This window comes from Melospiza georgiana, chromosome 9, assembly GCF_028018845.1.
Source record: "Melospiza georgiana isolate bMelGeo1 chromosome 9, bMelGeo1.pri, whole genome shotgun sequence".
Classification (NCBI taxonomy): Eukaryota; Metazoa; Chordata; class Aves; order Passeriformes; family Passerellidae; genus Melospiza; species Melospiza georgiana.
In genome coordinates this window covers 31,287,787-31,315,682 of record NC_080438.1, presented here as the reverse complement: position 1 = coordinate 31,315,682, position 27,896 = coordinate 31,287,787, and the positions used below count along the sequence as shown (strand labels likewise).

Below are 27,896 nucleotides of genomic sequence, written 5' to 3'. Positions count from 1 at the left end.
GCAGGGTAAGATGTTCAGTGTGGGATGTGCAGTGTGCACCAGGCACACACAGCAGAATATGCAGTGTGGGATGTGCAGAGTGGGATGTGCAGTGTCTACCAGGCACACACAGCAGGAAATGCAGTGTGGGATGTGCAGTGTGGGATGTGCAGTGTGGGATGTGCAGGGTAAGATGTTCAGTGTGGGATGTGCAGTGTGCACCAGGCACACACAGCAGGATGAGCAGTGTGGGATGTGCAGGGTAAGATGTGCAGAGTGGGATGTGCAGAGTGGGATGTGCAGTGTGGGATGTTCAGTGTGGGATGTGCAGTGTGTACCAGGCACACACGGCAGGATGAGCAGTGTGGGATGTGCAGGGTAAGATGTGCAGAGTGGGATGTGCAGAGTGGGATGTGCAGTGTGGGATGTGCAGGGTAAGATGTGCAGTGTGGGATGTGCAGTGTGTAATGTACCAGGCACACACAGCAGGATGTGCAGTGTGGGATGTGCAGTGTGGGATGTGCAGTGTGCACCAGGCACACACAGCAGGATGAGCAGTGTGGGATGTTCAGTGTGGGATGTGCAGTGTGTACCAGGCACACACAGCAGGATGTGCAGTGTGGGATGTGCAGTGTGGGATGTGCAGTGTGTACCAGGCACACACAGCAGGATGTGCAGTGTGGGATGTGCAGTGTGTACCAGGCACACACAGCAGGACATGCAGTGTGGGATGTTCAGTGTGGGATGTGCAGTGTTTACCAGGCACACACAGCAGGACATGCAGTGTGGGATGTTCAGTGTGGGATGTGCAGAGTGTACCAGGCACACACAGCAGGATGAGCAGTGTGGGATGTGCAGTGTGTACCAGGCACACACAGCAGGACATGCAGTGTGGGATGTTTTCCCCCTGCGGATGCACACAGTGCTGGCACGTGCCTCAGGCTGGAGCGAAGCCCCTGGAGGGGCCGAGAGGAGCAGTGGCGTTGGGTGACCTGCCTGTCCAGATGCCAATGTCCATCTCTTTCACAATTCTTATTTTGCAGTTGTCCCCACAATTCAGGAACTTAAATCCAGCGGTGTGATGCTTGGAGGGAACGGCCTGATCCGGTGCGAAGGTGCAGGAGTGCCTGCCCCGGACTTTGTGTGGTACAAAGGAGAGAGGAAGTAAGTAGCCCCTGCTCGCCCACCCCTCGTGCGCCAGGGCTGCTGCCAGGCTGGGGCTGCCCGGGGGCCCATTCCAGCACCTCCCCAGCCCCAGCAGCCGTGCTTGGAGCTCGTACCAGTGTGCCTGGTACACACCGCTTGGTGCTGGAGCTGCCCCGTGGCTCCTGTTGTGGCAGAGGGGAAATGATGGCACAGCCTGACATCCAAAGGAGCTGCAGGAGCTCCAGCCTTTGGAGGGTGACAGCCAGAAAAGCACTGGGAAAAGCTGCAAAGAGGATTCCTGTTTAATTTGCCGTCCTCACCTTTGAGAGCAAGGCTTTGAGGCAGGGTGAGTGGTGCCCTGGTTGTGCTCCCTGGGGTGAGCCCTGCAGGTCGCTGCAGCCAAGGGGTCAGGGGAGCCCTGAACCCTAAAGCCTGGCCTATGTTCTGGGTTTGTGGGGCCCTTCTGGGTCAGCAGCAGCACCTCTGCAGAGCCCCTGTGTTCCCAAGGCAGCTCATTAAACAGGAAGGTGTTTGCTTTCCAGCAGGACATTTTACAGGCTCCTGGGCCTTTGCAGGAGCTGGTTCCTCTTGGGCTCGCAGGCTGCAGAAGCAGGTGGATATTGTCCCTTGGAGCTGGGGAGCTTCAGGAATTTCCCAGCCTCCAAGCGCTGGGTTTGTCAGCTCGAACATCCCATTAAACCTGGAGCTGGCAGGAGAATATTAATGACCCTTTTTCACAGAAAGCCATCTGCCAGCTCCCTCCTCAGCTGCTCCCCTCCTGCAGCACGAGCTGCTGTCCTCCTCCCTCTGCTGAGCCATGGCGTCCCACCGTGTCCTGCAGCTTCTCTGCAGCTGATCTTCCCTGCAAGGACAGGAGTGTTTCTCTGTGCTGGTGAGATCCACCTGCACCCCATTTCCATGGCTGTGCTGCTGCGCCCATCCCAGGGCCATTGCAGCACAAACACCCTTTCTGTGGCAGTATTTCAGAGCAGGTGGGCACTCCAGGTTCAGTTAGCAGCTCCCAGCATGCTGATCACCTTTCTGTTTGTAGCTCTGCCCAAACTCCTCCCTGCTGAGCACATCCATGGCAGCAGCAGGAGAGGCCAAGCAGAGCATTTCAGGACACCAGGCTGAGCATTTCAGGGCACCCAGGTGTGTCTCTGCTCCTGTGCTGGTGGAGTTTCACCTCTGCAGGAAATCTCTGTGCTGCTGGCTCCTGCTGCTCAAATCCTGGGGTCAGTCTAGTGCTCCATCCTTTCAGGAACTGGACTCTGGGGATCCTCGGGGTCCCTTCCAGCTCAGGGCATCCCGTGAGCTCCTGCTGGGGATCTCTGAGCCCCATCCCTTGCAGGAAAGGGGAGAATACCCAGTGTCACTGTAGGACATGAAAGAACACAAGCACACACGGCTGCTCTCAAAGTGAAGGAAAAGGGAAGTTTAATTTTTGACTCCAACATTTATAGATTTCCAGAAGTGACAGCGGATTGGAGGGTGACACCTCTCCAATGACACCGGACAAACCAACAGTCCATCAGATTTCTCCTCCTCCATAAAGGAATGCAAAACAATGAGTTATTTACAGAAAGCGTGTGAGAAAGTTCACAACAAGAATATAAACATCAGAAGGCTTAGAAAAACTTAAAAAACCAGGGTGACAACCCAGAGGTGTTTCTTTGCTGGTTTTGGATCCAGTGTCTCCCTCTGCCTCTGGATGGTGGGCAGCCAGCTCAGGATGGGCCCAGGGTGAGCCATTGCCAGCTCAGGCACTGCTTTCAGCTCTCAGAGAGCATCTCCATTACCCTGCAGATAATTTCCAGCTGTGCTCCACAGCTGGATTTGCTCCCTGGGAGTGCACACCCTGCTGGATTCTCGGCTAACACAATAGAGAGGATCCCATTTATGTCAGATGCTCTTGGGCTGGGACTCCTCTTTGTTAGAAATCGGGATGGATTGTTCAATAAATTAGCAGTGGGAGTTAGCCCTGCAATCATAAGTGTGTGTGCAGTGCCTGAAACAAGGCTTTTGGGGGTGGAAATTGCATTGTTGTTACTGAGATTGATGTGAATCCAAAAGCACCATTCCCAGGCTCCAGGGATCACCTCATCATAAAATACCCATTAAAGCTAAACACAGAGGCAGTAACAGACTGCACTGAGTTAAAGTTATTGCTCTTTGAGGCAGGGAGGGCTGGTTCTGCTAATCACTGCCTTCCCAGGAGCTCTGTTCAGCAAATTCCCACAGGAGCTGGTGCACAGGGTGGGGAGAGCTGGAGAAAATTTGGGGGAGAAGTTAATAAATCACCTCAAAACTGTCCTAGAAACATCACATGGTTGGGTTGGAGGGGATCTTGAAGCTGATTCCATTCCAACCCCTTTCCTCTGTGCCAGGGGGCTCCAGGGTGGATCCAGGGGCACTTCCAGGGATGGGTGTCAGGAATGTGTGTGGCTTTGGAGATTGCTGGGGATCCCCCGTGCAGAGCACCATGGCTTCACTGTGCCAGCTCTGAACCCAGGCTGTGTGCTGGGCTTGCAGCAATTAGAGCTCAGACATTAAACAGCCACAGGGAAGAAGCCCAGAAGTCACCTAAATGAAATATTAAAGTATTCATTCCCTTTTCCCTCTCAAAGCAAACAAGGCTTACACGTGGAATGACAAAGCTCACCATCATGGTTCCATCAAGTACAGCACGGTGCAGGTGCTCTGGGATGGAGGCAGAGGCAGGGCCTGGGGCTGGCACTGGGGGAGCTGGGGGTGCCAGGGGCCCATCCCTGCAATGAGGAGGGGCTGGCACTGCCCTGGGTACACAGAGCAGGGGGAAGGGGCGTGCAGGGCGGCTGCACACACACAGAGTGCTGCTGTGCACGCCCAGAACATTATTGTACACCCCAGAGTGCTGCTGTGCATGCCCAGAACATTATTGTACACCCCAGAGTGCTGTTGTGCCCACCCAGAGTCTGTTGTACACACCCAGAGTGCTGCTGTGCACACCCAGAACATTACTGTACACCCCAGAGTGCTGTTGTGCCCACCCAGAGTCTGTTGTACACACCCAGAGTGCTGCTGTGCACACCCAGAACATTACTGTACACCCCAGAGTGCTGTTGTACACTCCCAGGACACTGTTGTGCACACCCCAGAGTGCTGCTGTGCACACCCAGAGTCTGTTGTACACCCCAGAGTGCTGCTGTGCACACCCAGAACATTACTGTACACCCCAGAATGCTGTTGTACACTCCCAGAACACTGTTGTGCACACCCAGAGTGCTGCTGTGCACACCCAGAACATTATTGTACACCCCAGGATGCTGTTGCACACTCCCAGGACACTGTTGTGCACACCCAGAGTGCTGCTGTGCACCCCAGAACTCTGTTGTGCACACCCCAGGATGCTGTTGCACACCCCTCAGGATGCTGTTGCATCCTGGCAGTCACTGGGTGAGGCCCAGCAATAAATGATTACATAATAAACGCTTATATAATAAATGATTATACAATAAATGATAAATGTGAGCTCAGTGCTGAGCGTGGCCAAGCCGTGCACAGAGCAGCAAACTCTCCAGGAACAGTTCTTGCTCCTGCAGCTGCACACAGACACCCTGGCCAGCCCCTGCTCTGGGAATGGTGTGCTCATCCATCTGCACTCCTGTCCAGCCCCATTTGCCCCAGGATCCCAGCCCTGGGCGCCCAGTGCCAGGCCTGTGCCCGCAGGGCTGCAGGGACACGGCAGGCAGGCACTGTCCCTTGTCTGGAGGCAGGTGTCACCCGGCACAGGGCATGGAGACAGCAAAGAGGCTCTGCAATCCCATTTCTCTGTGTTTTATGCCCACGGGGTGTGACACGTCCTCTCCCCAGCCCTGGGCTGGAGGAGCAGGGTCCTTCACAGCAGCACAGCCTGCCCAGGGAGCAGAAATCCCCGTGTGAGCAGCACCTGCAGGGCCCCCATGGAACAGGGGCACCCCATGGCAATGAGCAGCGCTCACTGCACAGCCCGCACAAGTGCAATTAATGGCAGGTTTGCCAAGGTTTGCAGACAGAACGGTGGAAGATGGCACTAATTCCCAGGATATATGATTATATCCTTCAATATAGCCGACAAAAATTGCATTCTTAATCCAAAACTCTGCTCCTTATGGGAAATGGAAGGAATTATGAGTAATAACTGTGGCGAGTTTTTAATAACACGGTTCGCCTTCTCGTCTCCTTGTTTGATCAGACGTGGCTTGCCTAGGACAACACCATTAAATGGGTTCTCCTGCTTTGTCCTGGTGCCCAGCAGTGCTCCTGGCACGGCTTTGGGAGCACTATCCACACACCTGCATTTCCCCTGTGACTTTGGGGTGGGCAGCTCTGAGCTGGGTGAGAAGAGCCCCGATTTGGCTTTTTTCTGTGCTTCATTACCTGCTCCTGCCCAGGCTGCTGCCTCAGCAGTGCTGCTGGAGCATTTTGTCCCTAATTGCAAGGCTCATTTGCAGCTGTGGAGCCCCAGAAACAAAACCACGGCCACAATCCTGGCTCCTAATCCTCCCCTGCCACCAGCCAGAGCTGTGACAGCACACAGCAACCTCCAGAGCCTGAAAAGACCCTCTTGAAATGACTCTCTTAGAAGGGCTTACCAGGACCCTTTCTGCCCCAGGGGGCTATTTCAATTCCCAGTTGGCTTTGCCCAGTTTAAAACCCAAGTTGTGCATCCAGGGTTTGTGTCCAGCACAGGCAGCTCACAAAGAGCTCTGTGCTCCAGGGGCTGGCTGTGAAACCAGGAAAGAAAAGAGAGCTGTGAATAAAAAATAAATAAAATAAATCTTGGTTGCGGTATATGAGTTATAGACATTTTCTTTTTGCTTTCTAGACTGATCAATGGTCAACAAGGAATCACTATTAAAAATTATAGTACAAGATCCCTTCTTACTGTTACCAATGTGACAGAAGAGCACTTTGGCAACTATACTTGTGTCGCTGCCAACAAGCTAGGGACGACCAATGCCAGCCTGCCTCTCAACCGTAAGTAACGGGGACGTGGGGCCAGAGCTCTGCTTGCCTCCTGCCAGCCCCGCGGCTCCCACGGCCGCAGGAGCCGAGTGTTGGTTCCCCCCGGGCACCCGGAGGTGCCCCTGTGCCCGCCGGGGCTGGGCGTTCCGCGAGCTCTGACCGTGGGCTCTGGGCTTGGGGCCCGAGCGTGGGGTCTGTAACTGGGGTCTGTAGCTGGGGTCTGTAACTGGGGTCTGTAACTGGGGTCTGTGCTGAGTTTGGGGCGTCAGGGGCTGGGGCTCTGCCAGCAATCCCAGCTAACCCTCCCTGCCGTGGCGGTGCACAATGGGCATGGGCACAGCTTCCCGTGATCCTGTGATCCTGTGATCCTGCTCTCCTGTGATCCTGTGATCCTGTCATTCTGTGGATCTGTGACTCTGTCATTCTGTGGTTCAGTGACTCTGGTTCCTGCTCCCAGCAGCAGCCCTGGGTCCCTATGGGGGCACTGCCAACAGGGGCAGAGATTTCCCAGCACATTCCCAGGGGCAGCCTGAGCTGCAGAGCTGGGCTGTGCCAGGGCTCTGTCCCACCTGACTCTGGCAGTGGCTGGTGCAGAGGCACAGTGGGCACAGGCACAGCTTCCTGTGATTCTGCGATTCTGTGATTCTGTGATTCTGCAATTCTGTGACTCTGTGACTCTGTGACTCTGGTTCCTGCTCCCAGCAGCAGCCCCAGGTCCCTACAGGGGCAATGCCAGCCAAGGACAGAGATTTCCCAGCACAGTCCCAGGGGCAGCCTGAGCTGCAGAGCTGGGCTGGGCCAGGGCTCTGTCCCACCTGGCTCTGGCAGTGGCTGGTGCAGAGGCACAGTGGGCACAGGCACAGCTTCCTGTGATTCTGCGATTCTGTGATTCTGTGATTCTGTGATTCTGTGATTCTGCAATTCTGTGACTCTGTGACTCTGTGACTCTGGTTCCTGCTCCCAGCAGCAGCCCCAGGTCCCTACAGGGGCAATGCCAGCCAGGGACAGAGATTTCCCAGCGCATCCCCAGGGGCAGCCTGAGCTGCAGAGCTGGGCTGTGCCAGGGCTCTGTCCCACCTGGCTCTGGCAGGGGTCGGTGCAGAGCAGAGCAGTCTCTTGGAGAAAAGCAGTGTGAGAGGTGATGGATGCTCAGTGTGGAGGCTGCCCAAAAGGGGCCCAAGGTGCTGTTGGGGAGGGATTTTTGTCTGTGCCTTGGTGGCATTTCAGTGCTGCTGGGTCCAAAGGTGCTCCTGGTGCAGCTCTGGTGCTGCTCTCTTGTTCTGATGGTGATAAAAGAGAGACAAAACTCCTACACTTAAATATATTCCTCACCGCGTGGAAATGCAGAGTAGCTCAAATCCCACAATTATTGCCTTCCTGCCATGAAATTTCCTCCTGAACCTGCTCCCCATATGATGAGTGTTGTCAGAGGTTCTGAATTCCTGCAGGAGAGATGTAACGGGCACAAAATAACAGGGAGCCTTTGCTGCCATTTATTTAATATTTGAGGGATCATTACCAAAGCAGGAACGACGTTACACTTATTTTAAACAGAAAATGCAAGTGAAAACAAAGGAATATTAAGGCAGAAGGAGCTGGAATTTGGTGTATTTGCAATTCAGAGCAGGTAGAAGGAAGGTCTGGCTTCATTTGAAGAGAGCAGAGCTGAATCTGTCTCTAAGCTGCTGCCAGGGTTTTTTCCATCTTAAATTGTAAGGTGCCTTGCAGCCACCCTTACAAAGCACTTTGAGAGGCAGAGGTTGAAAATGTCACAGAAGTACCAAGTGCACCAGTACAAATCATAAAAATAGATGTTCTCCATCATGAAAGGAAGGGGAGGTGGGAAGCAGAATGGTCTGAGAGAAAATTCTGGAAATCTGGGTCTGCTCCTGACCTCGGGAGGGAAATGGGGGGGCGTTGGCTCAGAGGTCTGACCCCAAGAGCAAGCTGAAATGTCTTATTTTATACTGTGGTTGTTTTAATCCTAAAGGTGGTGATCTGGATCTTGGTTGAGAGTGAGGATCATTTGGAGAAGTGTTTCCTTTGCTTATAATTTACATTAATATTATCTAGAAGCATTATCCCTTTAAAAAAATGACAAAAAAAAAAAGTAACAATAGTTCTCTTATTTTATACTGTGGTTGTTTTAATCCAGCTCTCCAAGCAAGGAGAGCTGTCCTAAAGGTGGTGATCTGGATCTTGGTTGAGAGTGAGGATCATTTGGAGAAGTATTTCCTCTGCTTATAATTTACATTACTATTATCTAGAAGCATTATGCCTTTAAAAAAAAAAAGACAAAAATAAAGTAACAATAATTCTCGGGGTAGCAACTCGCTAAGCGTGGACTCCTTAATGCCCCAGTGGGAATGCTGTGCTGTGAAGCTCTTGCATTTCATTCAGCTGGCAGGGAGAGTGGCCATATGTGCAGGTTCAGGTGTGTGTGAGGGGGCTCTGCCCGCCCGCCTCAGGAACCAAACGTGGGCTCAGGGCAGCTCCATTTGCTACCAGAGAGCAGCAAATGGAATAGAACTGGTGCCCTATTGCAGGGCCTGGGGCTGCTCTGGGGCCACACAGCCTGAGTGAGGTTCTTTACAAAACCTGGCAATCCACAGGAAGCATCCTTTCCTAACAGCTGCCAGAGAAATTGCTTTTTCCGTGGCTGGTTCTGTGATCCAGAGGTGTTCCTGATGTCCAGGTTCACACAGAATCCTTGGATATGCTGCCAGTACCTATGAAAAAATGTAAATAATCGTGAGAAGCTGCCCAAGAGGTCAGGAGTGACGTTGGGAAGGAGAAGGAGAGGGATGTGGTGGTGTTTTCTGTGCTGATTCCGTCACACAGGGAGTTGGTAAGGAGAAGGAGAGGGATGTGGTGGTGTTTTCTGTGCTGATTCCGTCACACGAGGAGTTGGGAAGGAGAAGGAGCCGTGTGACAGGGATGTGGTGGTGTTTTCTGTGCTGATTCCATCACACAGGGAGTTGGGAAGGAGAAGGAGAGGGATGTGGTGGTGTTTCTGTGCTGATTCCGTCACACAGGGAGTTGGTAAGGAGAAGGAGAGGGATGTGGTGGTGTTTTCTGTGCTGATTCCGTCACACACGGAGTTGGGAAGGAGAAGGAGAGGGATGTGGTGGTGTTTTCTGTGCTGATTCCGTCACACGAGGAGTTGGTAAGGAGAAGGAGCCGTGTGACAATGATGTGGTGGTGTTTTCTGTGCTGATTCCATCACACGAGGAGTTGGGAAGGAGAAGGAGCCGTGTGACAATGATGTGGTGGTGTTTTCTGTGCTGATTCCATCACACAGGGAGTTGGGAAGGAGAAGGAGCCATGTGACAATGATGTGGTGGTGTTTTCTGTGCTGATTCCATCACACAGGGAGTTGGGAAGGAGAAGGAGAGGGATGTGGTGGTGTTTTCTGTGCTGATTCCATCACACACGGAGTTGGGAAGGAGAAGGAGAGGATGTGGTGGTGTTTTCTGTGCTGATTCCGTCACACAAGGACTCCACTGAGCCAGCAGCTGCCTGTGCCCTCCTGGCTGGTGGCACACGTGTGGAATCGTGTCTCCACACTGCAGAGGCACCAGGCCATGCCCTCAATTTCCACGTGCTGCTTGCCTCGTGAGCTGGCATGAGGAGGAGAGCTCTCGGGGTTTCTGTTAGAGTCTCTCTTTCCCACCCTGAGACTGAAGAAGGAGCCAGGATTCTCTGGCTGTGGTTTCCAAGGTTGTTTATTCTCTGTTACCTATAACATTCTTTCTCTGACCTGCTGAAGTCTGCCTAGCAAGTTGGTCCATGGCACACTGACCACCCCATAGGCAGTGTTATTTTTTTATACTAAAAATTACCTGTATATTATTTACAATAATTTCCCAATGCCTATCACCTATGTTAGATCCTGTGTTTCTACTCTAAACCAATCCAAAAATGCCACCATCACCTGTCACTGTAACCAAACAACACAAGCACACACTGCTGCTCTCAAGGTGAAGGAAAAAGGGAAGTTTATTTCCTGACTCCAACATTTATAGATTTCCAAAAGTTACAACGGATTGGAGGGTGACAGTGCCACCTCTGCAATGACACTGGACAAACCTTCTGCTCAGTCTTGGCTCCACAGCTTTGCCTGGCCCACCAAATCTGACATTTCTGGAGAGAAATGCACTCTCCAGGGAAATTCCCTTTGTGTCCACAGCTTCTGCTGTTGTCCAATTACCTAAGAAAGATTTTGCTATTTTATCTCTCAAATACCGGCCTGGAAAGCAAATCAAATTTCAATTTGCATAGTTCTGTCTCAGCCAGGAGGGCTGGTCTGCGTCAGAAAATATAATAGAAAATGTGCCTGTAGGTATATATATATATATATATATTTATAAGCTTAAATGAAAATTCCTGTTCTCATTAGGAGCCTGCTGCAAGCCTGCTGCAGTCAGTCAGAGGACAGATATGGATTTAGCAAGGTTTGGGTGCAGCCCAAGGTCTCCAGGAGCCATCAGTGTGCAGAGAACTGGAGCCCTGCAGCTCATTGTCCCTTCACCCCTCCCTGGGTGCTGTCCTGAGCTCATAACCATTGTTTGCATTTCGTTCCTGAGGCCTCCCAGCTTCTCAGGAGGAGAAATCCTAAGGGAAGGATTTTCCATAAAATACCATAACTACACATCCACTCCACAGTGAAATGCTCCCGGAGTCCAACAAGCTGGTGAGAATTCAGAGCAGCAGGGCTGTGAATGCACAGATTCACAGCCACTTCCCTCAGAGACCCAGGGCAGTGATGGAGCGCTGCTGTTCCAACGGGAAACAGCTCTGAGAGCGGCCAGCCAGCCCCGGAATTCCCAGATTCTGGCATTGCCATCCAGGCAAACCTCCCTGCCCTCCCCTGTGCCCTGGCACAGCGGCTCAGCTGAGCCAGAGCCCCCTGCCCAGAGCTGCTCCAGAGCACATTGCTGCAGCTCTGCACCTCGGATTCATGTATCCCAGAGAATGAGACAAATGGCCAAATCCCCCATTTGTGCAAGTCATAACAATTCTGTTAAACGCTGGGTTTGAGCTCCTTCCATATGGATGCCAACTGCTGCTCCAGGTAACAATTACCGAGAGTTATGGAGGAATTTTCTCTAAATCCATTTTCCAGCTTGAGCTTTATTATGAATTATATGACAATAAGTGACTGAGATGGGATGAGGCAGAAATAACCCGTTTGAGCAAGGCCAGGAACACAAGTTTCTCCTTGACGTGTAGAGGAAATTTAAAGCCTGAGAGTGGATCAGGGAAAAATCAAACAAAAATCAAAGACAAGCCACGAGATCTTTGCTGTGAGTTTTTGCTGAAGTTGTTCCAATGCTCTGGTTTGTTCCATTTGTGTTTATATGCACAAATTGTGCAGTTACCCACAGCTCACAGGGTTCAGACCCCTCTTCTTGCCCACCTGCTTAAATCAGAGGGGTTGAGGCATGGCCAAATCTTCATCTCAATTATCAGTTAGTTATTATAAAATCCTGGAATATCCTGGGTGGGGAGGGACCCACAGCAATTCCTGACCCAGCTCCTGGCCCTGCACACACCCCGCAGTCCCCCCTGCCCCTGAGAGTGTGCTCCAAGCAATGATTAAAACATCCCATGGAATTTAAAATTTAAAATTTAACTTAAAAATTCCATGGAATTTAATCCCCTGCCTGTGCCCCCTCAGGGTGAGAGGCACCCGTGGGCAGAGCTCGCTGTACCTCGAGTTCCTTCTCAGAGTACAAAACCTCACAGGAAATTTTTAAAAAAAATTGAAAATCCAAAGAATACAAATGGCATGAAGACAAGATGTGCTGTAAATAGCACTATAAATAATGATATAGATTTATTGCACAGACTGGAACACAAACTGGCCTCAAAACGTGGGGAGGAGGGAGGCAGGAGGCTCAGAAAGGGGAGACAGGAACAGAGGAGGGAACAGTCCCCCAGGTGAGGGACTGAAGGCAATTCCTGTCTCTCCTGGGCAGGAAAAGTGGGTTATTGCAATATTGGTGGGAGTGCATCAGGAAGTTTTCTCGTAAGCCAGGCCCAGCAGAGAGTCACTGACACTGATCAGAGGCCAATCCTCCACCCAATGCAAAGCCCTCCTTCGTTAGAGGGTTATTAAGTGCAGAACTTATTTTCATATCCAGTTGCTGAGCAAAGCTCAGGGGGCTTTACAAATGAATTAGATATTGATCAGGGATATCCCGAGTTTTCAGAGAGATCAGAAAATAGATTTTAAACCCAAGACTTCGGTATTTAAGCAAATAATCTAACGGGTTGGAAAATGCCAAAACTGAAATAATTTCCCAGACAAATTCTGGGTTAATTGACAAAAGCAATTGCTTAAACCCAAACATTTACCTGTAAAGTTTGTGTGCTTCTACCGAGTCAGGTGTTTGTAATTTGGGGATTATCAGAAGATGCAGAGAAATGGTGATTCCAGAGCTTCACTGCACTTCCCTGGGAGCTGCTGTGAGCTCTGGGCACTTGGGCAGCTGAATGAAAGGAGGAAGGGGAAAAAATAAATCCTTTTTTATTTTATTTTCTTTTTTTTTTTTTTTTGGCTGCAAGAAAGCTAAAAATAACTTCAGAGGTTTAAAAAACAAGAGGTTTTCAGCGAGCCCACACCAGAGCACTAATTAACCCCTGTGCTGAACCACAGAGGTAACAAAATGCTGAGGTGCCTCAACGAGCCTCGAAAATCAAGAGCTCAATTACTGCTGGCCTTAATTCCTCCTCCAGGTTTGTGTGTGGAGATTTGGACTGGATTTACAATAATAAATTGAGCATAAAAGCTTTCTCTTCTCGGGGCTCTTCCAAGCCTCTGGCATCAGAGGCTTTGATTTGTGATATCAGAACTATTCACAGAAAAGCGCCTGTAATGAATTTTTCAGAAACTTCCTTTTCCCCCCACGTATCTAAAGTAACAAAGCTGATTTCCTGACTTTTAAATGTCCTGCATGAAGCACCTAGAGAAATAACTTGAATTTTACTGTGGGAAGCACCTAGAGAAATAACCTGAATTTTACTGTGGGTGAAGGTGATGTTCCTGTAGAGACCATTCTTCATAAATCACCCTGATATTCAGATTTTTAGGCTTGGCAGTATTTGGATTCACTAACTTTATTCAAAAATAAAACGCAAGCATGAGGACTGGATCATTTAAATTCTGTTAATTTATTCAGTTAAAATTATATTCCAAGGGAAGGAAGAGAAATTTTAAATTGCTGGGGATGTGAGGAAGGAAGGAGAAAATCTCACGGAGTGGCTGCACCCTATGACGATGTAGCAGCTTTAATTTAGGCAATAAATGGTCCATTTTTGGCCAGCCCTTTTTCTGAGGTGCTGAGCTGTCCAGGGTGCTGCAGGTACGTGAGGAAATGCCTGTAGGATGGGAAATCTGAGTCAGGATCAAACTGTGGTTTATCTGAATAAAGGGGGACATAAATGTGGGTTTTGTTGGGTTATTTTGTTGGGGTTTTTAAATGTAATTTTACAGCCAGAGGTAGTTCTGTGCATTTCTTCATCTTCTCCATCAAGATAATTCAATTTACTCATCTCAATCAAGCGCAGAGTTTAAAAAATCGGCTCCTGTGGGTATCAGAGCAGGATGTTGTGTGAAGGATGCCTGGTTCCAAGCTGTGCCTTTGGAACTGCCTTTGCAGAGCCCTGAGGGTTTCCCCAGGCCTGGTTCCGAGCAGGCTCTGCCCATCCCTGCTCTGTTTCCAGGACAGCTGTGCCTCCCCGGGGCTCACCTGGCCCTGCACTAAAACCCACACCAGGGTTCACTGCTGGGCTCCTCTCTGCTCCCTGCCCTGCTGCACTGCAGCTGGAAATGAAAAATTGAAAATACAAAGAGTACCTTGTGTAACAAATGGGATGAAGACAAGATGTGCTGTAAATAGCACTATAAATAATGATATAGATTTATTGCACAGTCTGGAACACAAACTGGCCTCAAAACGTGGGGAGGAGGGAGGGAGGAGGCTCAGAAAGGGGAGACAGGAACAGAGGAGGGAACAGTCCCCAGGTGAGGGACTGAAGGCAATTCCTGTCTCTCCTGGGCAGGAAAAGTGGGTTATTGCAATATTGGTGGGGGTGCATCAGGAAGTTTTCTCGTAAGCCAGGCCCAGCAGAGAGTCACTCACACTGATCAGAGGCCAATCCTCCACCCAATGCAAAGCCCTCCTTCGTTAGAGGGTTATTAAGTGCAGAACTTATTTTCATATCCAGTTGTTGAGCAAAGCTTAGGGGGCTTTACAAATGAATTAGATATTGATCAGGGATATCCCGAGTTTTCAGAGAGATCAGAAAATAGATTTTAAACGCACAGGGGACACACAGGGACACCCAGGGCTGAGGGCCCTGCTCAGCTGGGGCTCCTCTCCAGGCTGAGCAGCCCCAGCTCCCTCAGCTTCTCCTGGGCACCGAGATGCTCCAGGCCCTTGCTCAGCTCCAGGAGCTCCTGTCCCTGCTGTGCTGAGGATCCAGAGCTGGACACAGCACCCAGAGGTGTCCCCAGGGCTGGGCACAGCACCCAGAGGTGTCCCCAGGGATGGGCACAGCACCCAGAGGTGTCCCCAGGGATGGGCATACATCAGGATAATCTGCTCCTCCTTAAACTCTAACTCCATCTTAATTAATCTCCTTTCACAGAAACTGTAGTCATTTCATGAATCTCATCATGACATGGGCACATCTCCTGTGTAATTTATAGAGATTGTAATGATTCATTTGATAGGCATTGTCTGTGGATTTCGGCTCGTCAGGGATCAGCAGAGCTATAATTACACAGTAATTACTAAATAACTTATTCACAAATTGCTGTGCCAGTGAAAGCAAATAGCAGAGCACTTGAAGAGTTTCCAGTTCTGGGCACGTGTTCGGCCCGTGCAGGGAGTGTGGGGCTGGGGCATGAGGTGTTGGGAATCCACAGAAAATGAGGGAGAGCTGCTGGGAATCCATGGAGAATGAGGCAGAGCTGTTGGAATCCATGGAGAATGAGGGAGACAGGGCTAGGAATCCATGGAGAATGAGGAGAGGGTGTTGGGAATCCATGGAGCATGAGGGAGAGCTGCTGGAATCCATGGAATATGAGGGAAACAGGGCTGGGAATCCATGGATCCCATGGCTGGGACACTGGGCAGTGATGCCCTGAAGAGCTGGAGCAGAGACTAGATGGAGTTAAGAGGAATAAATTGGATATTTATGTAAGGGCCTCCAAAGGCCTCACCCTGGCAGTACCCGAGCCACAGCCATGGCTCTGTCTGGATGGCTCCAAGATGGGAGCAAAAGAGGCCATGAAATCTCACATTTTATAAGTTTCAGTCCACTTGCATGCAGGAGCCAACTGTCAAATTAATAGCTTCAAATGATGAAGTTTCACCCTCCTTTCTTGCCTGCCTGCCTGCTGTTGTTTATGCTTTGGGCCTGAAGCTTGAAGAGATTGTCCTTGAGTCTCCAGCTGGAGCAGGATTGTTGTGTGAAGAGATCCTAGTGACATTAATACAAAGCTAAAAGCTGCACACCAAAACAGACCAGAAACACTTAAAACCCCAAGGTATCAGTTTGGGCAGAATTGTTCCCTGGCAGGGTGGGCAGGGGCTGGGCTGGAATTCCCAGATTTGCTGGGGCTGCCCCTGGATCCCTGGCAGTGCCCGAGGCCAGGCCGGACGCTGGGTTTGGAGCACCCTGGGATGGTGGAAGGTGTCCCTGCCATGGCAGGGGTGGAATTGTTAGCGTTCAAAAACACATAATCACATAAGCGATTATATGTGGTGCTTTTTATTAAGAGCTCTGGGAATGGGGGTATTACAACCCAAATCTGACTCCGGCCATACATCCGAGATGAACGTGTTTTTATATTCTATCCTTATATAACTTTCGTGTTAATTATTAAACTTTTATTGTTCTATTGTATACATAGATTTCAGCCAAACATAGCCCCCCTTAAATTTCCAACATAGTTTCTCATGATTCTTCCTATGATTATATAATAATTACATTTAACTACTAAACAATCATCACATCTAACAATTATATCTTTGATCACACTGCTTGCGCAGGTGCAGTGATCTGAGAAAACGCAAAGCCCAACATTTTCAGAGTCTGTCTTTAGCATTTCCCAGGGCTGTGCTGTCAGAATGGATGGGATTGGGGTCCCTCCAGCCCCTGGTGAGCTGCTGGGTCACCTGTGCAGGTGGGCTTGGCACTGCCCTGGGCAGTGACACACGAGCGCCTGTGCCACCTGCCCTCACGGGTGGCCCCTGTGCCATGTTCGTCCCCAGAAATGCAGCGGCAGTTGTGCGGATTCGGAGAGTGACCTCTGAGAGCAGGAATATCATTGCTGGGAGTCAGAGCAGTGCTAATCATATGTTTCTGAGCAGGAAAAATGCTAGCAGATTTCCAGGTCTGCATTATTCATGAGCTTCCGTTTATCCATATGAATGAAAGACCGGGGCTCAAAGGACACGGACAACTTTGTCACTTTCTCTTCATTCTGTTATGGTCTCAACAGCTGTAAAAATCATTAAAGCAGCAGTTTTCCCTGGAAAAATGTGAAATGGGGAATGAGGACCAGTGAGCAAATATTGTTTATCATTTAGAACAGTGTACTTTGAATAACTAAATCAAAGCATTGTCTTTCACGTCCCTTTGGTGATACAGACACATCCAAATGTGTGAAATTCAGTGGTTTTCCCTCTTCCTGACCTGCTCTGGTTTAGGTTTTCTCTGAGTTGTGCCTCTCCAGGCACACCAAGGTGGGGTGCAAGTGCTGGGGGTCCTTCTGAAACCTGTAAAGATCTCACTGCTCACACTTATTTCTCAAATCTGACAAAATCCATGGATAGTTTAGTAGATTTTTTTCTTTCTATGTTGCATATTTTCATTTTTAATGGTTTGGTGCTGTAAATACTGATGCAAATGTGCCCTCACATTATTTGGGATATTTTCACGATACACAAAAAATGGCCTGCAAATGAATGGCTGCTTTTGCCAGCATCCATTTGCTGAGGACAGTGTTCCCTGATTTATTCATTTATTCAAAATACAGGCAGTCCTGCGAAAGGTAAAGCCTTGAACATATACCAGTGTCTTATAGATGTGAAATTGTTGTGAGAGTGAGGAAGGAAACTGCATATTTTTACTGCCAAGAGAATCAAATGTGTGACCTTCTATTAAAATGTTATTTTGAATGTTTTAATTAAAATATAAATTTGTCTGTTGCTGGTTCACACACACACATAACACCGCCCCTCACATTTAAATTAAATTAAATTTAATTTAACTAAATTAAATTAAATTAAATTAAATTTTTTTTTCCTATGAAATCATTCATCCTACATAAAACATGACTGTTCACTCTGGAACTCATTAAAAATAAATAAATAAAAATATTTTGGTAGACTGGAGCATTAAAACAATGTGTTTAGTATCTTTCTCTGCCTTTCCATCAAGAAATCAAATTTCATCTGAATTTAAGTCAAATTTGAGATCCCTCCCTTTGTGCTGCCAGGTGAGAACAGGTCTGAAACTCGGGGCTGGAATCCACAAACCTGGAGGCTTTTAAAAATTGCCTTCCATTGGACTTCTTTTACAACAGGGCACAAAAAGCTGTCAATAATGTGTTTTTCTACACCCTTAGAAACATTTGAATATTTATTGAGAAGCCCCTGCTATCAGGCAAAACAATCAGCCGGAGGTGTAGAGGATGGAGTGAGAAAACTCCCTGGCAATTTCAGCCTTCAAACTTCAAGTTCACAATTATTATTTTTTTAACGTCTCACCGGTGTAGCGCTATTAAATATTTATCATGCTGTAATAAAAGAATAAAACATTTAAATAAAATAAACCATTATGAGGCAATTAAGGTGTAATAACTCAAACCTGCAGAAAAGCTCTAATTGTAATTGCAAAATATTAAGGGTGAGAGAAAGACACAGAATAAATTAAGGTCACCTCTCTGCCCCATCCACTCAGAGTTTCCATCCCAAAGATTTATTATGAAGTGTTTTTCCATTTTTCGTGGTACTCCAACAGGCTCTGGCTTCCCTGGGCTTAAAGACCTCGATTTCACAATAAATCATTAATCTTTAACAAAGCTGATGAAGCCTGGGGGAGATTAGCTTAAATAAACCCAGTTAATTATCAGAGGTCATAAATGGAAGCAGTTATGAGCATTTTTTTAATTAACTAATGAGTTGGTATTTAACAGCCAGTTGTGTTTTGGTCCAGCTATTGATTCCTCCAAGTCAAAATACCAAAGTCAAACAATTGCACTGACGCAGATGGAAATGAAAGAAGCTTTTTGCATTCTCCAGCTGGGAAATATTCCCCTTGGGACCCTCCCAGCAATGCCACCCTGGGCACCGCAGGGCTGCGACGGGCTGGGGAAGGTGCCCATTCCCTGGGCAGTGCCAGAGCCAGGACCTCACCTGGTGCCCGCCCTGAACCTGCCCTGACACAGCCCTGAGGGTGGCAGAGACCACAGTCACCAGCGAGGGGCTGCACGAAGCCCTGGAACATCCCAGAGCCTCTGCTCCTTGGGAAACAGGCTGGGTTTTCTGCCACTGAAACCAGGAAGAATTCATTGCACTGAGAATTCATTGCAGCGTTGCTTTTTTGTTCCCCAAGCCAGAAGTTAGGCGTGGCTTTACTCACAGTAAAGCACATTTTTCACTTTTAAAACCTGGTGTCCCCCTAGCAGCTTTGATTGCTCCAAGCACAACAGTTTGCTTTTGGACCTGCTGCAGGGTGATAAAATAAGGTGCCAGTGTAACAGAAAGTTTGGTAGCTTTGACTCTAGACCTGGTCCCAGGGATGGGCTGGTGCTGAGCTGGGGCTGGGAGGGGGCTGCAGGGAAATGGAAAAGGGAACAGGCCTTTGGAATGGGAATGGAATTGGGATGGGATGGGATGGGATGGGATGGGATGGGATGGGATGGGATGGGATGGGATGGAATGGAATGGAATGGAATGGAATGGAATGGAATGGAATGGAATGGAATGGAATGGAATGGAATGGAGTGGAATGGAAAGGAATGGAATGGGAATAGGAATGGGTAGATGGGATGGGAAGGAGCTGTGATGCCCTGGGCAGTGCCCAGGCTGCTGTGGCTCTGCTGGGAGCTGCTCCTGGCATGGATGTCTCTGGGGCACAGGATGAGATCACTGCTGGGCCCTTTGCTGAGCTCCCCCTCCTCTCTGGGGATGAAATCTGGGTTTTTCCATGGACAGGAGCCGGGGGCAGTGCTCTGCTCCCTTGGGTAATCCCTGCCCAGGTTTCCCCCTCGCAGGAGCTGGGGTTTGTTTCAGGAGCTCTGGGGAGGAGCAGTGTGAGCACAGCCACGAGAGGTGCACATCGCCACCCAAGTTCTGGAGGAATCTGCCCTGAATTTGTTCCCTTTGCTGTGCAAACAGGGGCTGAGGAATCGCTGCCTTCCTAACCACCTACAAGGATTCTTGCTGGGCAAATAATTGCAAGTAATTGGCCCCTGGTAAACTGAAGTCAGGGTTTATTTACTTGCTTGTTTTTACCTGCCTGTATCTCCTAATAGCTCCTTGCAGCTCATATTTTTCCCAAGCCCTGGATGTCAGGAAGCTGCAGCTGTGGGTCCTGCCCTCCTGGAGCACGTCTGTAATTCTCAGCCCTGCTGTCCTCCCCTGCCTGGGAATTTACTGTTGTTTTGACAATTTTATGTGCAAACATATTTAAATCCCTCTGACCTCAGCCTCCTGAGCTGATTGAATTTTGCTTTAACTTTGGTCTGGCAATTTCCATTCCCATGTTTTTATGCAGAGTGCCGGGGTTTCAGCTTGTGATAAAGCTGAGACAAAAATAGGTTTGGGTCCTGAATTCCTGTGTGTGAGCAGAGGGGCTCTCGTTTCTCTCGGAACACCTCATTCCCTCACTGTGTGGTTGGGTGGGCATGGTGCTGTTTAACTTTGTGGTCTGAGGTCTCTTCCAGCCTTGGTGGTGGTGCAGTCTCTGGGGCAGGGAGTGCCTCCCTCAGGTTTGCTCTGTGGTTCCCTCCCTGTTCTGGCTTTCCCAGAAAGGGCCTTTTGCAGCCAATTCCTTTTATTCCCTGTAATTTGCCTCCTTGTGCGCCCTTTCATGGGACGGTGTCCCACTCTGATAAGAGGTTTTCTCTGCCAGCTCTTTTCTGCCATTCCTTTATGACAGGAATTTCTGGATACAATCTCTGTGCCTTTGGTGAAAGGCAGTGCTGGACGTCCTTGACATTTAACCTCACTCCCTGGCCAGCTGTCTGCAGTGCTTACACTCTCCAGAGGTTTCCCTTCTGAGGATTAGAGCTGCAGCTGCAAATCCCCGGGGTTTATCCTCCCTCTGCATTTAAACCCTCTCAGCTGCTGCCTGTCTGGGTCATTTCCAGCGTTAGATCCGGCTCACCATCCCCAAACAGAACTGATTTTAAGGAGCACAGCAGCCTTTACTGCTTCCCATGGCAAGGTGCTGGGGATTCCTGCGCCCACATTTCCCAGCAGGGCTGGGCTGCCACGCCAGCACCAATGCCAGAGCATTTCCCTGTGCTCCAGGGCAGGTTTAGTTTGGATGCGGGGGAAAATTCCTTCCCTGAGGAGTTCAGGCCAGGACGTGTGTCGGTGCTCACAGGGGTCTTGGGATGAGGGAAGAGATGGAGATCTGACTTTATATTTCAGAAGGCTTGATTTATTATTTTATGATATATATTACATCAAAACTATACTAAAAGAATAGAAGAAATTATTTCATCAGAAGGCTGGCTAAGAATAGAAAAAGACAAAATTATAACAAAGGTTTGTGGCTCAGCTCTGTGTCCAAGCCAGCTGACTGTGATTGGCCATTAATCAGAAACAACCCCATGAGACCAATCCCAGATGCACCTGTTGCATTCCACAGCAGCAGATAACCATTGTTTGCATTTTGTTCCTGAGGCCTCCCAGCTTCTCAGGAGGAGAAATCCTAAGGAAAGGAATTTCATGAGAAGATGTCTGCGACAGAAGTCAATCAGGAGCTTGGTGCATTGAGAGCTGGGCAGAAATCCCCAATTCTCCAGGTGTGTTTGGCAGCCAGGGATGCTGTGCCAGTATCTCCATGCCCAGAACATTCCTGGTTTTGAGTTTTTGAGCCCAGCCTGACCTAAAGCTCTGCTTTGAAGCAGTGAGCTGGGCCTGGCTGTGCTGTGCCCAGGGGAGGTGGCTCTGCAGGGCACCCAGCTCCTGCCCACGCAGCCCCAGCTCTGCCAGGGCACAGCAGCAGCTGCTGGGCACTCACTGCTCCCCCAGAGCCCCAGGGTTCAGCTCCAGGAGAACTTGTGAGCCACAGGAATGGCACACAAACTCCCGGCTTTCCATTAGACTTGCAGATCCCTTCTCCACAAGCAGCCCTGGAAATGTGAGCAGCCCTGGCGCCGTAGGACGGGGTCCCAGGAAGGCGCAGTGCAGATAGTGCCGCTCTTGCCCACGCATCCCTGCCTCCCCGTGCTCCCGAGCAGTCATCAACAAATTTTAATTTGAATGAACCAGCCTAGCGTGCTCCTGCAGAACCAGCTGGTTTTGTTTTCTCTCCATAGACCTGAACATTTTCATGAATAAAGATTTGCAAAGAGTTTCAGAACTTGAAACTAGAAATAGATCCGTCTCTCCAATGCCTTGATCTAATAATGTGTTTGAAAATGAGATTTTTTTGCAAGAATAATACGTGAAATCACCGCCCTCGCTTCCAGCCTCAGTGCTGGCAGGAATCTGTGACTTTATGCTACCTTAGGCACCTATAATTAAGTCTAGATCTGATGTTTCCTGGGGAGACACGATCCCAGCACAACCCCTGCTGGTTTGGGTAGGGTATTTGCTTTTTAATGAAATATTGTACTGACTGGGTGTGTTAATTTGCCTGATTGTTGGAAAGAATGGTGTTCATCTGCAGCAAGAGGAACTTTCCCAGGAAGCCACAGTCTGAGGATGACTCCTAAATTCTCAAGAAAAAGATGCTGTTAACCTAAGGTAGCCAGAAAAATAACTTTTTTCATCATTGCACAACGCATTTGAGCCAGTTTGGGAATTATCCATGAGGAGCAGGCTGTAATTGCTCAGAACATGAAGGTTTGGGAGAAGTTAAGGAGAATTAAATCAAATTATTGTCACACTTTTAAAACAGCCATTAAAATACAAAACCAATGAAATCTTGATAGGTTTTTGCTTTCTCTGAGTCTCTTGTTGGACCCCAATTCCTGTTTCTCATGCTGAAGGCAGGGTTGGTCTGTGCAGGAGCACAGCCTCCTTTCCCAGGGGAGCATTTTGGGGTGGGAGCATTTGCTGTGCTGCGTTTCCCTTTTCCCCTCATGTTGAATTTTCCTTTTTCCCTCATGTTGAGTTTCCTTTTCCCCTTGTGTGGAATTTTCCTTTTTCCCTCACATTGAGTTTCCCTTTTTCCCTGTGTTTTTTCCCTTCTTCTCTCACATTGAATTTCCCTTTTTCCCTCTTGTTGACTTTCCCTTTTCCCTCACATTGAGTTTCCCTTTTTCCCCGTGATGTTTCCCTTTTCCCCTCATGTTGAATTTCCCTTTTTGCCTCATGCTGACTGATGCGGGATATCAGGGACAGACCCATCTGTCCACAGTATTTCCACTGCTCCTGCACTGGGATGGGAAACCTGAAACCCTTTTCATGCTGAAGGAGTCGCCAACTTCATGGATTTTAATGCCAATTAAAAGTGTAACGCAGCTCAAATTCCATTTCACTTTTAAGACGTGCTTTGGGTTCATCAGCACCCACGGTGTGTTTGTCAAGGTGCTGAGTAATTGGCTTTAAGGTTGGAAACATTCATCTGCATTAGCACAAGTTTAGCAGCTGGCTAAAGAAACTTCATAACTTTTTATTTGGGGAAATATTTGTCTGCTATTTCTCTTGGACTGGTGTTTGCACAGTATTAACCTGAAAAGCAATTTTAGGTGGGAAAAAAAACCCCTCAAAATTGGCCAGGAGCTGGTGTGTGCTCAGCCATTCCCTGCACATCCCTGCTTGTCAACTCGCTCTCATTTTTTTTCATTAGTTTCTTGTTATAGTCAAGATATGGTCAATGATCTTTTGAGCTTGGTAATTTTGTTAAACCTTTTTTATGAGCAGTATTGAATTGCTGCATTGAGATGGGAGCTTGCTTCCGTGCAAGATTAATTGGGACTGGTATTTCATTTTGCATAGCGCTATTCAAAGCTAATAAAAAGGCCCAGAATAATGAATTCTAAAGTCAAATTATAATGAAAAGCCACAGGTGATTGTTTCATTAGGCTGGATGCAGGAGAACTGTGTCTTCTCTTAACTTTGCCTGTTTGTATTGGTTGCCCTGGGGGAAGTAAACAACTTCCAAATGGGTTTGATGTTTCTGAGAAATGTTCTCTTCTGGAAAGACTTCAATAATTAAAAAGATGTGCCTTCTTAAAAGTTCACCCAAGCACAAAACTATTGCCTTAAAACATTCTTTGTTCAAAACCGTTACCCTGACTGATATTCACGGGAGGAAATTGCCTGCACTGGAGTGGGCGCAGCCCTTCCCTCAGCCAGGTGCCAGTGGCTCCCTGGAGGATGCTCTGGAGCTGGAGGGCCCAGGGCAGCAGCCTGGCTGCTGGGAGCGTGCTGGTGCTGGTGGTGTGCACAGCCGTGGCGAGAGCAGTGCTGGCTGCAGCTCCAGCACAGAGCTCTGTCCAGCCCCACGCCAGGTTAAACTGCGCTGTCTCTTGCATGATGTTTGCTGTCTCATTCTGTACTTGTCTTCCATGTGTGATTAACTCCCAAATGTTCTCTTTTTTTTTTTTTTTTTTCTTTTTTTTCCTTTTCCCTTTTTGTAGAAATTATTGAGCCTACTACCTCTAGTGGTGTGTCAAGCCCAGGTCAGTATCCCCCGAGGAGGGTCGGTGCCCCGTTGCCATCGGTGCCCGGGGCTGGCCCGGGCTGCTGTGTCGTGGTAGTGCTGGGCTGTCCCTGTCGTTGTGCTTCCATTGGTGTGTCTCCCCGCAGCCTGTGTGTCTTGTCCTCTTTCTCCCTGTTTGGAGCAGCTCTCCCATCGCTGTCCCTGCCATGGTGTGTCCCGGTGGGGCTGGGCAGGGCACTGCTCCCAATCCCCTGCTCTGGAACCACCTCACCCCCGAGTCCTTGCTGGTGTTGTGGCCCGTGTGGATGTTGGTTTGAGGATGTGCAGATTTCTCGCTGTCTCGTCTCCGACTGGCCGTGGGACGGAGCCAGGAGCTGTTGGGAGGTGTTTGCACTGCCAGTGCCAGGAGGGGATGGAGGGAGCTGAATCCCTCTGTGTGCCTGGAGGGTGTTCACAGCTCCTGACGGCTCCTGCTGCATCCCCGTTCTCTCCTGTTGCTGCAGGACACCCTCAGTGGAACTGGTCACAGAATTGTGGAATGGTTTGGGTTGGGAGGGACCTCAAATCCCACCCAGTGCCACCCCTGCCATGGCAGGACCCCTCCCACTGTCCCAGGGTGCTCCAGCCCAGCCTTGGGCACTGCCAGGGATCCAGGGGCAGCCCCCGCTGCTCTGGGCACCTGTGCCAGGGCCTGCCCACACTCACAGTGATAAATTCCTTCCCAATATCCCATCTGGGAGACAAAAGCAAGCAGAATTTTCCTCTGGCAAAACCTTCACCAGATGTGCGCTTTTATTTCCTAACTGAGATTAAAAGATTGGGAGGACTGTGCCAGAAAGCCACAGCAGCGAGGTGATAAACCAAGTGAGGCAGGTTAAACCAAGGGCTGCAGAGGAAAGGCAGGCACAGGTGATTCCAGCACCCCCAGACCTACAGGAGCAGCAAGACAAGTGTTTAAATCTGCAGAGCTTTAATCAAAGAGCTTAGGGAGGGCAACTCCAGTGTCACTCTGGGGCAGAGGTGCTGCCCCCCTGCCCTCCCAGGGAGCTTCCCAAAGCTCTCCGTCCCCTCTAGGGCAGAATCTGTGCCCTGTCTCCATCTCCAGGGCAGAGACTGTGCCCTGTCTCCATCTCCAGGGCAGAGATTGTCCTGTGCCTGCAGCCAGAGCCGCAGCAAAACCTCTGCATGACATCTCCATCCAAACCCACGGCATGGGAGGGTGGACTGGGCTGCAGAAAGCTGATAGTGCCGGCAATAAAAGTCCCTGTCCTTGGCATTTCCACAGTTGCTTTGGAGTGCCAAGCAGTTGGAAACAAGCTGGGGAATTATTATTTGAGTTAAGAGAGGCTGAGAAGAAGGAAAGGGTCGCCACTGCACTGGTCGTGCAAAGCGGCGATAGGAGAGCCCCACTCTGGTGCTGTTTAACTCTGGGGTTTGTAACTCCTGAAAAAGGGCTCTCAGCCTGATCCTCTTCCAGCTCTGTCTGGGAAAGAGGGATAATGCTGGGGAGTTGCAGCTGGAATGGGCTCCAGTAGCATTTCTGGGTTTGATCTGCATAAGTGAGTGCTCCAACAGAGTCACAGTTGTTCCTCATTTTCAAAAGCTGCTGTTCAAGTAACACAGCTTTGAGAAGTGTTTGAATTCTTGTCTGCAGAAATTTGCACCAAATGAGCAAAATTATGTGTATTTCTGGGAGCGGCATGGAGATGGGGGGGTGGAAAGGAATAGAGGCCTTTAATAATGATCCCTCTCTTAATTCTGAAGGCTCAGTGCTAAATAGAGAGGGCCTTTTACAAACATGAAATTGAGAATATGAAAACCTCTGAACACAATAGTGGAAAAATTTAGGAGTCATTAAAGTTGCAATAGTTATAAACTACATGAGCAAATCCAACTTTAAATTACCAAGGAAAGCACTGAGCTCAGTTTGCAGTTGAAAACCAACATCTGTTCTGCTGAAAGACAACAGAAAAGGGGAGGAGGGCTTAAAGACAGTTCTCAAAATGGTTGCAAATTTATTATTGAGTCTTTCCTCCTGGAAATCAGCCCTGGTAGCAGCAGTGACATTGCAATGAACTGTTCTGTTTGCCTTCCATAATTAAATAACACTGTGATAGTCCCTCTACTCAGCTAATTTTAGCCTGGTAAATAGCTGGAAAATGCCAGCACTATTGTAACCAAGTTATTCAGCTGCAGAGGCAATGAGAACCTTCCCAGAGTGCTGGGAACTGAGTCCCTCATGTGTGCAGCACCAGCAGTGGAGGCAGCACGTTGGGCTGGGAGATGGAGGCAGAAAACCTGGGTTACTGTCCACAGCTGCTTATGACTGTAAAATTAGAATTACCATAAATCACAGAATGATTTGGGCTGGAAGGGGCCTTAAAACCATCTCGTTCCACCCCTGCCATGAGCAGGGCCAACGTTTCTGGCTTTGCTCAAATCCTCCCGGGAGGCTTTGGCCAGGAGCCCTTTGGGTCTGCTCCCCACGTGCAGGAATACCAACCATGGATAATCCATAGGAACTCATTTTAGCCTCGTGTCTCACATCAGTCACAAACCAGAGCATCAGCTCCTTCCTGCTCAGTCAGGGCTGTGCAGCTAATTAGCTAATTACCACCATCCTTCAGCTCCTGAGCACAGCTTCAGGGGGTGTGCTGTGCTCCCTGGAGAAGGCTCTGCTGCCGCAGGACACAGACCCTTGCTGGGGTTTCAGTGCTGAGCCAGAGCACCCCAAAGGGGACCAAGGCTCCCCAGAAGTGCAGGAAGCTCCTGACAGGATGCTGTGTGCCATCAGCACTGCCTGAGTCCCCAGGGTCATCCTCAAGGACCAGCCTCGGGAGTGACTCTCTGAGGAATCTGCAGCAGCCCTGCAGAACTTTCAGCATCCCCCCAGTTCCCAGCAGGGCACAGAGCATTTAAGACATTTCTAATTCATGCAAAGCAGCGCCGTGTTGGAGAGCCCTGGTGACACATTTGTGCCTTTCCCTGCTGGAGCCTCTTTCCACACATTTGGGGATTTACTCTCCTAATTTGGAGCGATGGTGCTTCAAGCGTGTAGAATTAGCTGCAGAAAGTTACGAAATTGGGGCCACGGTCGGTATCTGTGTTGTCAGCCAGCGCCAGGAGCTGCAGCTCCTTACAAATCTTCCCTCCTTCAGCATAATTAGTTCACAGGTGGTGTCTTGGAAAGCCTTTGAAGATGTTGCTGAATTCTTAACGCTGACTAAACAAGTAACTGTGACAGGTCAGAGGGAATAATTGAGGAATCTTCTTTAATTAATGACTTCACATCTTATGAGGCACTTTTATAAAAATTGGAGTGGGAGAGAGAAGGACCTTAAGTTATTTAATTTTCTCAGGAACAAAAGCGTGTGTTTAAATGAGCACTTGGGCAGGTTGGACAACTCCTTGAACCCCAGTTGCTTCTCCCCGCTCTGCCTTTCTGCATATCTTACACATTTAATACGCCAGGATACCAAATAATACCTCATTTCAAGCAGGTTCTGTTTGTTCCATGGGAAACCTGCCAACCCCTCCAGTTTTTTCTCCTCTTATGCAGTCGCAAATCCCATTTACATCAATCAGTGGTTTTGTGTAAGGAGAATCCGCAGGGTTGGACTCAGAATTTCGGGATTTGCAGTGCTCTTTCCTGCCATTATTTCTGTCTGTTGGTGAGGAAAGCAGCGTGTTCCTGCAGCTGGGGGGCTCTGCATGGCAGCAGGAGATGCTGGTGCAGCAAACCCTGGAGCAGGGAAGGGCCTGGGGCAAGAGGCAGGGCCAGCTGTGCTTCACTGCCATAACCCAGCTGCTCTTCCTTATCCCTGCTCCTGCAATTCCTCCCAAAACTATAAAGGACTCTGGAAAGGTGATTCACATTTTGGGCAGCAGATCCTGGATCATGGCAAGTTTAACTTCTAAAT

The 27,896-nt window shown here is 49.2% G+C and overlaps 1 protein-coding gene across 2 annotated transcripts in view; it reads left to right on the top strand.

The window, feature by feature from the left end:
* Window positions 1-27,896, top strand: part of NEGR1 (neuronal growth regulator 1) — a 156,496-nt gene that overhangs the window by 109,294 nt on the left and 19,306 nt on the right. Inside the window, exons 5-6 of one of the 2 annotated variants that reach the window (XM_058030642.1) lie at window positions 1,023-1,143; window positions 5,972-6,123. The exons of the other annotated variant lie outside the window; for it this stretch is intronic. Coding sequence (XP_057886625.1) covers window positions 1,023-1,143; window positions 5,972-6,123 — 273 coding nt within the window. The remainder of the gene's footprint in view (window positions 1-1,022; window positions 1,144-5,971; window positions 6,124-27,896) is intronic. 2 annotated transcript variants of the gene reach the window in all.